The 12,605-nt window shown below is 46.8% G+C and overlaps 2 protein-coding genes across 3 annotated transcripts; both read right to left on the bottom strand.

The window, feature by feature from the left end:
* Window positions 1-89: 89 nt before the first annotated feature.
* SNF8 (SNF8 subunit of ESCRT-II) lies at window positions 90-4,304 on the bottom strand. 2 transcript variants are annotated; one of them, XM_032985014.2, is made up of 8 exons: window positions 4,215-4,304; window positions 3,727-3,777; window positions 3,026-3,164; window positions 2,598-2,702; window positions 1,786-1,858; window positions 1,017-1,158; window positions 774-848; window positions 90-331 (listed from the first exon to the last, which is right to left on the bottom strand). In XM_032985014.2, exons 1-8 carry the CDS (start codon window positions 4,266-4,268, stop codon window positions 194-196), a joined length of 777 nt encoding a protein of 258 aa, XP_032840905.2. In that variant the 5' UTR covers window positions 4,269-4,304; the 3' UTR covers window positions 90-193. The 2 variants fall into 2 exon arrangements, with proteins under 2 accessions (XP_032840905.2, XP_032840906.1); XM_032985015.2 differs by lacking the exons at window positions 3,727-3,777; window positions 4,215-4,304 and adding an exon at window positions 3,621-3,718.
* An 830-nt stretch (window positions 4,305-5,134) lies between these two features.
* LOC104363373 (gastric inhibitory polypeptide) lies at window positions 5,135-10,232 on the bottom strand. The gene is made up of 5 exons (XM_009969810.2): window positions 10,162-10,232; window positions 8,948-9,094; window positions 8,476-8,607; window positions 6,238-6,330; window positions 5,135-5,211 (listed from the first exon to the last, which is right to left on the bottom strand). The coding sequence occupies exons 1-5, from the start codon at window positions 10,230-10,232 to the stop codon at window positions 5,202-5,204; spliced, it is 453 nt and encodes a 150-aa protein (XP_009968112.2). The 3' UTR covers window positions 5,135-5,201.
* Window positions 10,233-12,605: the final 2,373 nt, after the last annotated feature.

Raw genomic sequence — 12,605 nt, 5'->3', positions numbered from 1 at the left:
TGTAATAAGTGGCATTTCCACCCACAACAGAGGAGGAAGTTCAGAGGTAAGCAAGTATGAATTAGTCCTATTAAACTTTTCAAGCTAGACACTTTTTACAAAACTTTTATTTCAAGTCCACTGTCCTGTGTTTCAGGTGATAGGCAAATAACCTCACAAGAAGAATTATATACAGGCACAGAAAATGTAGCAGTCAAGGTATTGCCTCCTTGGCTTCCTCTGGAGTGATTTCCTGAGAGTACAGCTCTGTAAAGAGAGCAGGCAGCCAGTACTGAGGTTCTCCTGCTGCCTGCGTGTCCAGCCAGGCCATTCCTTCCTTCAGCAAGTGTTCCTATACAAACAGAGCGGAAACTGTGAGTGAAACTTAACTAAATAGCTGAGAAGCCATTCACAACAGAGGCCTGACCCCACATTTATTCTAGGGGTAAAGGAGGGTATAGAACCTGGGCTACAATCATTTTTACCCAACTTGACCAGGAGAAATACAGTTTAGACATTCAGCCTTGCCTGCCCCGCATGTTTATGTGGGACCTGAGCTAACAGGATTCAAGTTTTAATGGAGATTAATGAAGCCACAGGAGTATCTGCAGCTTCTGAGATTCTGCTTTCCTCAATCTGTGTTTACACAGTGTGTACTCTGCCATTAGTCTGCCAGCTAGCTTAGGCTCCCCTGTGCGTGCCGTGATAACACAGCCCCAGCCAAGTATCTGCTGCAGGAGCAGTCACTACGCTGTCACTGAACTCCACTGTGCACGTGACACCTTCATACATACCAGCACTTGCTTTGCACGTTCCGTCTCCCACTTCAGACTGGACCTGATCTCACTGACTGTTACATAGCCCTTTTTCTGAAATGAGAGGAAAAATACTGTGTGCTTATAGTCAAGACTTAAGTCCATAGTTTAGAAGAGTGTGGACAGCTTTGCCTACAGGCCTGGTCTAATCACAGTTCCCTGTCATGGAGGCAATAAGGTTCTTTCAGGGTGGTTGTGTTTTAAAATCTCCTGGCTCAATACCTCTGCCAGCTGCAAGACGACAGTGTGATCCATGTTCAGTTCAGCTGGTACCGACTGGATCAGATACGTTCCACCAACAGGGATAATCCCAAAGCCATTCCCCAAGACCTTCAGTTTCTTGATTGCACGAAGGAGATCATCCCTGAGAAGCAGAGGTCAATGCAAGGGTTTAAAGCAAGAGCCTCTCTCAAGCTGCACACTACATTCTGGAAATGAGGAAGACTTGGATGTGCAGAAGCTGTGAGCAAGAGCAGCTCCCTGGAGCTTGCTGCAAATTCAGGTGCTGAAAAAAACTTTTATAAAGCAATTTAGAATTAGTTTGCATATCTGCACCCCCCTTCAGAAGTGCAGACTTGTAGCACCTGAGCTGCAACTGCTAAACATTTAAGATTCAGCCCCAATTAGTGATCATGGCGAGTTGTCCCCTAAACTCTGCTTCTGTAATAACACCTATCAGTCCCTTCCTTACAGCGCAGGAGGCCACAGCAACTTCAGCAGACTGTGGCAGAAAGAGAACTGGATTTGCAGGGAACTGTTTCCAGCTCAAGGCAACAGCTCTTTATGCCTCAGAGCTCCCAGAGAAAGTACACTGTTGCTTTCTGAAATGGTCAAGTCATTAATTGTGAATCACATGTAAGTGGCTCCATTGCTAGAAGTCAAATTTGGAGGCCAATTAACAGCAGCACCTTCAAGTGCTGCTGAGATCAGTCACCCCATTTTCTTCCCCAAATGCTACTTCATTCCCCTTCCCGGTAACACAGACACTCACTGGCTGACATCCTGAGCAAACTTCCCCCTTCCCTTCAGCACTTGCTGATGAAGTTCTTCCAGTGTTATCAGACCTAGGAGGCAACAAAAGGGGACAGGAAAGCATTACTGCACAGTAACAAAATTACTCCAGCAAGAGCAGTCAAGGATCCTTTGTGTGTTTGTCACTGGCTCACCCCTGCCTTCCATTTTACAAGCGGCTGTTCATTGTTCCCAGTATCCAGGCTTGGGTGAGATAAGCATCGAGTCACTTCTGTTCCCAGAACTAACATGCAGTCAGCTGTTGCCTTCTCCCACAAATGTATCGGACTCAAGTTTCAAGTGGCTTTGCTGTAGCCCATTCCTGGTCTCAGATTGCTCTTTTGGAGTGAAGAACATCTACTGTCTTTTCATTAGGCGCTTATCACTGGTATTCCAACTCTTTGGGATATTGCTGTGATCCTTTAGACAATCTCACTGCCAGGCTCAATGCAGTAACTTAACAGTTTTGTACTCCTTCAAGATTGTCACTGATCCCTGCTCCCTCCCCACGATACTGCAAGTTACTGTTTTGTTACCTAAACGGGGCAGAGTTGGTTGAAATAAAGAGTTGGCAGGAAATAAAGCAGGGTGATTACCAGTGCTATAGCTGTAACATGTTATAGAAACAAAACAAGGCTTTTTGGGGACAATGAAGACTTAACTGCCATCTCATTAATTTGTGAAATCTGGTAAAGAACGCTACATTGAGCTATGCAACTCATTTTTGACAGGGAAAAGTTATTCCTCCCATTAGCTCTATCTCCCAGAAACCAGACACGGTGGGATCCTCACCTCCGTTCCTGTGTTTCAGAGCCAGGCAAACTTCAATGATCTGCACACCCAGTTCATAGTAAAAGTCTCCAACTCCCAGCATCTCTGACCAGAATCCTTTACCAGCTGTGAAGTGTGAAAGGGGAAAGCGATTGGACTATTGGCAAAAATATCCTTCCTTAACAGTTACCGGTGTGACGCAGACTGCACACAAACCTCGCAGGGAGGACTCTCAGATCTGTCAGTGAAGAGTCTCCATTTTGGTTACTGTTTTCCCCCACCCTTTTAAGTAAATAACACCCAATGGTACGTTACACCGCTTCACAAACCCCAGGAATCAAAACACCATCAGCTCTCCTCAAGGAAACTCCAGCTTCACTGCGAGCTGTTTACAGTATGAGAACAGTGAGATGAATCCTCAGGCATTAACCCCGGTGCCTGTTCCTCACATGCCAAAGGATCCACTCCAATTGTTGCACACATATCCTGGAACTGGACCCGGAACTCGGGGTTTTTACGGATCTCTTGCTTGTGTTTGCTGGCGAACTCTTCTAAGTTGGTCTTAAACATGTCCAGCTGTTTAGACATCTGAAAGAGAATCGCAGAGAAAGGTTTCTGTCTCAACACTTATTTCATGCAGTTTTTGCACAAACACAGCCCCCGACAGGCACTATGTGAGCTGAGTCCTGAAGAAACACTCAGGTCTCTGATGTGCTGCCTACCCAGTGACGATGGCCCCAGTGGTCTTAAAGGAAGGAAACATGATAAATTTGCTTGATGAAGTCAGAATTTTCCAAGCTTTTAACATTGAATTCAAACCAGTATCAGACCACAGTGGAGATAAGGCACAGCAAAGGGCTGTTCTGAACCAAGAGACAGGCTCAGAAGGGGGGCAGCAGTTATTCTGTGATGTACACGGGGGAGAAACAGTTCTACAGAAATGAGATATTGTTGAGGTCTGGAGAAGGGAGGCAGGGCGAGACCTGTAGCCAACACAGCCCTCTGATGGCAAGGCAGCCGAATGGGTGCCATCGTTAGCCACACCTCTCGCGGAAAATGCTGCAGGTGCTGAAGAAGAGGAGGAAACGAAGCCCAGGTTTGCTCACAACCGCGGTTATTCCCGCTGCCAGGGTGGGCATGAATCTCCCACCTGGGCCAGCTGGTCTTCGGCCAAGACCGTCCCTCGCTCCTTGTACTTCGCCTGCAGGAGGGAAACAGGATGATGGAGACAGTGCTGAAGGGCAGATGGCCCAGGGACCGAAAGCGGACAAGGGGGCCACCTTTCGGGGGGGGGGCTGGAGCCGGAGGGCAGGCGGCCCGGGGCGAGCAGGGAGGCTGCCGGGACGCTCGGGGCACCCTGGGCTTGGAGCAGCGCTGGCGCCGGCCGGGATGGCCCCACCGCGAGCCTGGCACCCCCCGCCACGGGCCCGAAGGGGCCCGGCCCCCCCTCACACGGGGCCGATGGGGTTTGGCGGCTCCCCCCACCCGAGACTGAGGGACCTGACACACACACACACACACACACACACACACACACACACACCCCGGGCCTGGCACCCCTCGCAGCTCCACCCACCCGAGACTGGGGGACCTGACACCCACCGCCCCCCCGCGCCGCGGGGTCCCACCGCCCCTCACCTCCGCGAGTTTTTTCTTGGCGATGGCGCCCGCGCCCACCCCCCGCCGGTGCATCCCGGCGCCGCCGCCCGCCGCGCTCCGCCTGACGTCATCTCCCCGCGACGGGCGGCAGGGGGTGGGGCCGCCCTCCCGGGTACCCGTCGTTGCCCCCCCCCCCCCCCCTTGCTTAGACGGGGATCCCCGCCCCCCCCCCCGGGAACCTGGGGGGGGGGGGGGGCGGAACGGGACACTGAGGGACCTCAGACGCGCGGGGGGTCCTTATGTGTGTGTATATTGGGGGGGGAGGTCCTTTTTGAGGGGGGGTGTGGGTCCCCTCTGTAGGAACGTGACACCCCCCCCCCCCGCGGTGGAGGGCAGCCCTCACTGAAGGGTACAGTCCCCCCTGGGGTGGAGGGAGCCCCGCTTTGGGTGAGGGTGACCCCCCACAGATGGAGGTAAGGCCCTGTTTGTGAGACAGGGTCCTCTCGGGGGGAGGGGGGTGTGTGTGCGTGTCAGGAGGGCGGGTGAGCCCTCAGGACTGCCGTGGAAGAGCGGGCTGGCTCCGGGGCAGGTTTCAGCAGGGCCAGCCCTCAGCCAGGGTTTTTTTTCCCCTGTAGCCCAGGCTGAACTTCACCGCCCAGAGCTGATGCCAACATCATTTTTTTTGAGTCATCGCCCCGTGGCTGGTCCTAAAGGACTGAAAAACCTGCGGTCAGGTCTTCCAGCCTTACGGTTCAGTCAGCTGTGGGCCAGTTCACTGACACCTGTCCTGTGGCCCTTATGAGCATTTTTGGGAAGGATGCTTATAGTTCTAGCAGTTTAGTAATATTTTATCGCCTATCCCCTAATCCCGTCTTATCTGAATCTTCTTTCAGTTTCAGAGTAAACTCTTTATTGCTTGCATTAGCAAAAAAGACAACATGCACAGAACAGAGTGAATATAAGACAGCTTCCTCCTCCTCGTGTGTCTTGATAGGGTGAAGAGAGCTCCTCAGAAAGGTCCTGGAGTTACCCAGTCCTAGCAAAGCAGAAGGGGGAGCGAAAGCATAAATTCCTGTGGTACTGCACTTAACCCATTTTCATATGGTTCCTATAGGAAACAAGGCGTAAGTCATGGTCTTCCCTACCCTGCAGCCCCCTCTGATACCTTGCAAATCTATTTTGATAGCAAGACAAGTACCACAGTTAGTATCTAATAGTAAGTACCTACAAGTTTTGAGGCAAATCAGCAACTGGTTAGAGGAGAGATGCAAATAAGTGTTTCTCCGCAGGAAAGGCTGCAGTATGAGCTCAACAGTTATTTGTTTTCTCTGGCCTGCTGGCTGGCCGCTCGGCTCACATTGTCTGACCAAGCTGCATGGAATTGTCTGTAGCACAGAGCTGCCTCTTATTTCCAACCTACATTTATTCATGGCCAGTTCATCCCTTTTTGTTCTTGTGCCAACTTTTGCCATTAGCATAAACAGCTCTTTTCTTGCTCTGTGTTTTTTTTTTTTTTTTTTTTTTTTTTTTTATGGATGGTGACTTTGTCTCTCCCAGCCTTCGTTTTACTCAGCTAAATATAGGATGGGCTCACCATTCCCTTGAGCCTCCTCGGGGCCCTCCCCTGCACCTTTTGCGTCCTAGTTTCTTGTGTTTCTCTCTCAATGCCTTTCATAGCCATGTACAATGCACAGGAAAAAAAAAAAATTTCCTGTAAGTGTTCTGATGAACACCTCCTCTTCTCATCAAAAAGAGGGAAAAAGAATTTACTAACCCCCCTTCTCTAGACAGTAAATTTAAAAAAAAAATTAAAAATTTGTCTTCCCCCCATCTTTGTTGTATTGATGGTCTGATGATACTTTTGCAGAACCAAACTCTAGCCAGAGCTCTTAACTCTCCAGTCAAATCCAGCTGAGCTGTGCCTTGTAAGCACTCAGTGGTTATCTACAGAAGTCCTAAATTCATTGGTTGAACACCGCAGCAAGTACCTCTGGGGACAAGGGCTGGGAAAGAATCTGTAGGGGTGCTTGTAACAACAGGAATAGGTAGAACAGCCACTCACATTGGTCTGCAGAGATCAGTCAACATCAGCCATGTTAGAAAATCCTGGTTCAAAACATCCTTCAAACCTTCTGAACCTTCCAGAGAAGTAAAACTGCAAGAAATGTGCCATGCCATAAAGACAGAGGAGAGGCAGCAATCCAGATGGTGTATATAACAGCCTCTTATCCCCATCCCCTCAAGCTCACAGGGATATTTTATTTTCCTTTTCTTCTAATATCTTTGACTCAGATAAACCCACAAAAAGCTTTAACCTCTGTTTGACATGGTGAGCTCCTTGCACACGACAGTGCCTTAATCTTGGCACGTTTGGGCTGCCCAGCAGTGAACATGTCTGTCAGGCTTGGAGGACGAGAAGGAATAGTCCAGTGACAACCCCCCCCCCCCGCACCCCACCTCCTCTTAGACCCAGCAGGCATCAAAACAAAGGCAGAGCGTGGGTGAAGCAGCATCTACGCTCCAAACCCACAAAGGAAACTCTTTGTTTCCAAGAAGGACTTTCCTCTACAAGTCGCATTTTTTATTTGCAATTAAGGAGATTAAGGGAGACACTAGAAAACATTTTTTTTTTTTTTTTTAAATGAAGCTAATCAAGCTGATTAATCTCTAGCATCAAAGGTTTCCCTTCCCCCCTCTACCCCACCCCCAGAACAGGTTAGACAAACATCTGTCAGGAACAGTTTAGGGTGCATTGATCCTGCCTTGGAGCAGAGGTCAGACTAAATGACCTCCTGAGATCCCTCAAAGCCCTCGTTTCTTTGATTTTGTATTTTCTGTATGACTAGCAATTCTCGGTGTCTGATTTTCTGAGTGCTTGGCCTGAGACACCTCTGTGAACCATAACTGTGCTCATTTCCCCCACCCCGGGTCATCCCCCGCACCCTGGTTTCTAAAGCAGTTTTCATGCAAAGGCTGTAAAAGACAACAAATGCCCCCAGATTCTTGTTCTGGGTGACTGTCCCATGACTCCCTGTAGTTAGAAATTCCATTTTTTTTTGCCAGAGGATACTCGGATTGCGCCTGAGGGATGTGGGCTGTGTGCGGTAAGTGCTTTTTTTCCTTCTTGCCACCATTTTAGGACTAAGCACAGCAACCTGTTAGGTTTTGTAAAATCCCTTTCATATTAAAGAAAGGAAATGTATCCCTCATTCATTTGCTGGTGGGTTTTTTAAATATAGAAAGTGCCTGAGAACAGATTTTTCTCCGGACTCGTGTCTAATTTGCTTTTTGAACATTTGTGACATAAGCTAAGACTGGGGGAGGTGAAACAGGCTATTGACAGGCTGTGGATATGCTGACACAGCACAAAGCCACGCAGCGCTGAGATACACAAGTGTGCTCTCAGCCAGATGGCTTGGGAAACGGAGGCACGAGCTGCAGCAAGAGAGAGCTCCATATGGACTAGGTTACCTTGCCCAGAGGTACCTGTTCCAAGTGAGCTCGTGTCTCCATCATTACCGTGATCATGATTTTAAGATGATTACACCTTAAAAATCTGTCCCCTTTACAGGGGACACTCAGATATAAACTGGGAAATTCCTCCTGGGTCAGGCAGGCATCTCTCCTGCTTGGTTTCACATTTAGATGACAGGCTTTTCGTAATAAGAGCTTGTAACAGCGATAGGATGAAATAACTGTGTTGTTTCTTTTTTTTTTAAAAAAAAAATTAACTGATCAACATGCTGAGAGTGTCAACGGGTAGGATTTTATTTTATCCCCGTGTGGGTTGATTTGATCAAATCAAAATGTTTTGCAGGAATGTATCAATTTCATTTCATTTTCGCTGGGGAGTTTTCTTTTGAGAGGGCTTTGTTTTGATTAGGTCAAAGCACTTCATTTTGGCTTCTCCGTTACGGTGATGTTGGGATGTTAGAGGAATGGATGCGCTTCAACCCTGTCAAAAGTCCATGCTTTGACCTTATCAAAGCTCTCGATTTTGATGAGGCTGTGCTGACATTTGCAAAACCAAAAAAGACCCTGATTGTCTATATTTTTGAAATTTGTATTTTGTGAGAGATTTCTAAGTTAAAGAAGCATTTTTTGTCTGTGTTCTTTTCCTCACTCATGAGACAGAATTGTAAAATGTGAACTTTCCTTTTTGAAATTAAAATCTTCTTCGTTTCCTACATGAAGTTGTTACCATAGATTCCTGCCCCAAAACATTCATTCGAAAGTTAAACACCTGACGACCTCATCCTTCCCTGCGACCAGACTTTGTTTTTGTATTCTCCCATCTCACCTCTGATTTTTCTTGGCTTTTAGAAGCCAGGTGAAGAAGTCTTTGGCTTCCTGAATGCCCAGGTCCAATCTCTGGCCATTTGCAGCTGATACTTGGGGCTCAGCTTCCCGCTTGTACGGCTCGATGATGTTGCTAGAAAGGCAAAATGGGAAGAAATCAGGCCGAGATGCCACAAGAGGGTGCCAAAATGCTGCTTTTCCACAAAAACCAGCTCCCTCCCACCCCATCTGCCAGCAGCCAGAGAAGAAGGCGGTCTTGGACAGGGAGAGAGGTAGTTGTGCTGTGTGCCGACAGACCAGAAACATTTCTAGGACTTAGAAAAATAAAAGAAAAAAAGAACACCAACTCCCTGGAGAATCACTGCTGCAGTCCAAGAAAAATATCCTCGGCTCTACATTCTTCTGTAGCCATCAGTTGGCTGACGACAGCTGTAAGTTTGGATCGTAGGAGCATTGAAAGTCTACACACTTACTCGCTTTTCTTTTCCCGCCTGGCTAGCAACCATTCCACAAAGTTCTTCTTCAGCATGTTATCCATCGTGCGGCTGTAATCGCTTGCCAGGGTGGCCTCAGAGTAGCGTCTTTGTACTGGTCTGGCACTGGGAGTCCTTATGCTTACGCTGGTGTAAGAGCACAGAGACAGTGAGTCCTGCACAGAGCGGGAGCACGTGCTGTGCAGAGTTTTGCTTGGGTTGCACGTGGTGGCCCACGCGGTCCCTACCGTCAGCAAGGTTTTGTGATCACTCTTAATCTCTCTTGGTACAGGTGACCATTCCTGCACCGTAACGCGAGGAGATGGCCAGAGAAGGGGCTAGCATGCTCCTCATCCATTTCACTGGCTGCTAATTGCAGCTCAGATTGGAGAACCTGGGGGCAGATGAGCTCTGGATATTTGCTGACAGTCTGGAGTCAGTGTGGTTTTCCCTGCCGTAGCCTGATTCACATGGACTTTGGCTCCAAGCTAAGGCACCAAGTGTGCTCAGGCTCCCTCCTCCAGTGAGCTGTGCACCTAGGGCCAAGGAAGCCTTCTCCTGCGTCCTTGAGAGGCTCAGGGGTGGATGGCAGGAGACAAGGGCTGACCTTGAGACCAGTGCTGATCTGACAGTGTAGGCATAGTTGGTGGCTACCTAAGTTAGCAATGGATTTCAAGGCTGATCCTTTTTTAGTACTGCTATCTGGGATTGCAGCAACTCCTACTGCTCTAGTAAGGATTGTTTTGGATCTTCTCGGGTGGTAGTTGGAAATTTTGCATCAGGAGTCAGGGAAAGAGAGGGAAAGTCTATTATATACCTGCTTTACGTAACTGGTCATATTTTCAGAGGCTTCCAAATACTGGATGCCCCCTAGCCTCATTCATGAGAGATGATTACATCTTGTTTCTAGTTCTCAGCCAACCTTCTTCTCTTCCTGGTTGACTTCCAGCTTGTTCCTCCTAACCCAGAGCCATGAAATTTGTAGGGAAAACTTGGGAGTTCCTGGCTCTGGCTCAAAGGCTCAGGGCTTTAGTTTGATCTTTCTCTTATCATTTACTCATCTCTGTACACTTGGCTGTCTCTATTATCTGAGATCTACCTCAGGACTCATGTTCTCACCTACTTACCAAGATGCCAATAGAAAAAATCCATTTGCCTCCAGTGGGGAGCTGGAAAAGGCTCAAAATACACCGTGAGCTTTCCAAAACACTTACCCTGAGATGTTTTCTTCCATCAAAACAAAACCCAGAGAAGCGAAGAGCAGAGAGAGAACTTTGAAAGACATCATTTTCTTGGCTGGTTTCTCTGTTCTAAAGCAGAGGGCAATCCAGATGTCCAGCCCCTATAACACGTGGGACACAGAAGGGACAGGACAGAGAACCCAGAGGCATGTGCGGTGGTCGGGCACGTGCCTGTGCTTGTAAATTTGTTTCTGCAGTCCTTGTGCTTCAAACAGCCTTCTCCATCCTACAAAGCCCTCTTCTGCTGCTCCCAGTTAAATTACTTTTTCAATGCCAATGCTCTTTCCCACCGTGGTGTCTTTTAATGTTTGTTCCCTATACTTTTATTGTAACCATCAAATTCATTGTGGGTTGCACATTCCTGGAGGCAAGGGCTTTGTCTTCCTCCATGTTTACAAGCTGACCCTGTGGGTACCTCATTGTGCTTTAAGGGTCGATTCAATCTTGAGTATGTGAACGGGAACGTACGTTGGATCAGGCAATTCAGTAGCAATGGCATCCTGCTTATCCCACAGTGCAGTTCTGCAGGATTTAGGAGCCTGATCTAATTTCTGGGAGATTTTCTGTTGGGATGGATAATGCCTTATGTAGGGACTGGAGCCACAGTCAGTGAATATCAGTTATGAAAAATATCCCATGGACAGTGACAGGATCAGATTCCAAGATTTATTAGTTTCAAGCTGTCCTCATGTCCACAGTTCAGCTCAATAGTCCTTGGACATTTGAGCTCTTTTAATTACTATTCCAGCTCTGCAAACTCCATACAAAAATGGTTTTGATCATGGCTCACAGATATATTTTGTTGTCCCTCACCTCATTCTTTGTTTTATAGCTATTTCTAGAAACTGCATTGCAATGGCGAGCTGCTGTTAACAGCAATAACACAGTAACAAAAAGAAAAAGGTCTAGATCAGGATTAAGTATCCCATCCTTCAAAAATTTATTCATACACTGATAGAACTTTACTCCTCTAAGTAGTTATTTATACTCTTATAATAGCCCAATTATTGTTTTAGAGAGAATAAGAATTTGCAAGTTTGGATGTTGTTTGTAATCGTGGCTTTTTTTCCCCCCTCTGGAAAATTGTGACATCTTTTACAAATGTTTTCAGCCCTTCCTATTAAGTGAGAAAAAATATTAACTGTGTTACATTATCTCAGATACATCAAGCTCTGAGGATTGCTTTCTAAAGCAAAGGTGTAATATTCTGAACACTGGCAAAATCCTCAAAACATTTAGTCTGAAAGCAATAAAAGACAGTTACAGAGTGTGTTCACAGCAGAAGTAAATTCCATTCTACAAAAAGCTGAGGAGTATTTAAAATGAACAGAATAAAAATGTTGCGATTAAATAACTGAGGTTTTCCTTCTTATTTGCTTTTCATTTCATATATTGGTGGTATAACTGTGGATACGATGATGGATCTGAAAATAGACAAGTTGCGCAAGAATATTGTTCCACTAAGGGTAATTATTTATGATGGTAGGAGAAGAAATGCATGGTAGCCTTAATTTTAAGAAAAGGCAGTACCTTCTCTGCAGAATTTACCCAAACAGGTAAGAAAAGCAGTCCATATTTTCAGAGACTGTTGAAAAAAACATTTTTTAATTAATACGAGACCCCTTTGCCTGTGTGACACCGAAGTGGAGCAGCCGAGCTCTGCTAGCCCCGTCTGGCACAGAGTTTGTTGCGATACCTACACTGTTTTGATCCTGTGAATTGACTTCTTCACAAAAAGAGGAGCAACCAGTGGGATCTTTGCAATGTGAAGGTCTTCTAGTCCCCTGTGCAATATTATCTGCTTTGGAAGAAGCATCATTGCTGTTTTATCCATAGTTGGGAAGTCCTAAAAAGCAACTAAGAACGCGTTTCTCCTGATTTCCCTGTGTAGGTGCAAATCCCAACCTGATATTTGCCATGTATTGAATCCTCCTCTGAAATAACAGCCTTTCCCTTTGCAACCCGACATGTGCGCTGTTGCAGGTCTTTTCTGCCAAAGCTGCCAAGAAAACAGCCAGTCTTGTACCACTTTGGGAAAAAGTCAGCCAAAGGTACCGGCTGTTCCTGCTCTGCTATGGCTACTGCCTGACACTCTCAAACTCTGTTCACTCCCACTGTTATTGTAGGAAAAAAAGGGGTAAGAAAAGTTAAAATGAGAGACTAACATAGAGTTTCTTACCTTTCTCCTCCTCTGAAGCTGCCCAGAGGATTTCAGCTAGCTCTGGTGCTGACAAGACCTTTCAGAGCTTTTATATACGTTAGCTGTGCAGGACCAAACCCACTCTTACGAGGTAAACAGGAAATCAAGCACCTAATCAAAGCAATTCAAACCCACTTAGAGCTGCTTCATTAGGTCCATTGACCTACAGAGCAGGAAAATAACCTTTTAAAATATGTTTACATTAATGGCAATTAAA

The sequence above is a fragment of the Tyto alba genome, unplaced genomic scaffold (genome assembly GCF_018691265.1).
Source record: "Tyto alba isolate M040663 unplaced genomic scaffold, T.alba_DEE_v4.0 Super-Scaffold_12, whole genome shotgun sequence".
Taxonomy (NCBI): Eukaryota; Metazoa; Chordata; class Aves; order Strigiformes; family Tytonidae; genus Tyto; species Tyto alba.
This window is presented reverse-complemented; position numbering and strand designations above follow the sequence as displayed.

Bases quoted from the DNA above. Each gene is read 5' to 3' on its own strand.
- SNF8 (XM_032985014.2), bottom strand. From the start codon at position 4,268: ATGCACCGGCGGGGGGTGGGCGCGGGCGCCATCGCCAAGAAAAAACTC. The intron at 3,778-4,214 runs GTGAGGGGCGGT...TCCCTCCTGCAG, and splicing joins CCAAGAAAAAACTCGCGGAG to GCGAAGTACAAGGAGCGAGG. The intron at 849-1,016 runs GTATTGAGCCAG...CTCTCATTTCAG, and splicing joins TCGTCTTGCAGCTGGCAGAG to AAAAAGGGCTATGTAACAGT.
- LOC104363373 (XM_009969810.2), bottom strand. From the start codon at position 10,232: ATGTCTTTCAAAGTTCTCTCTCTGCTCTTCGCTTCTCTGGGTTTTGTT. The intron at 9,095-10,161 runs GTAAGTGTTTTG...CTCTTACACCAG, and splicing joins ATGGAAGAAAACATCTCAGG to CGTAAGCATAAGGACTCCCA. The intron at 8,608-8,947 runs GTAAGTGTGTAG...TTGCCTTTCTAG, and splicing joins AGGCGGGAAAAGAAAAGCGA to CAACATCATCGAGCCGTACA.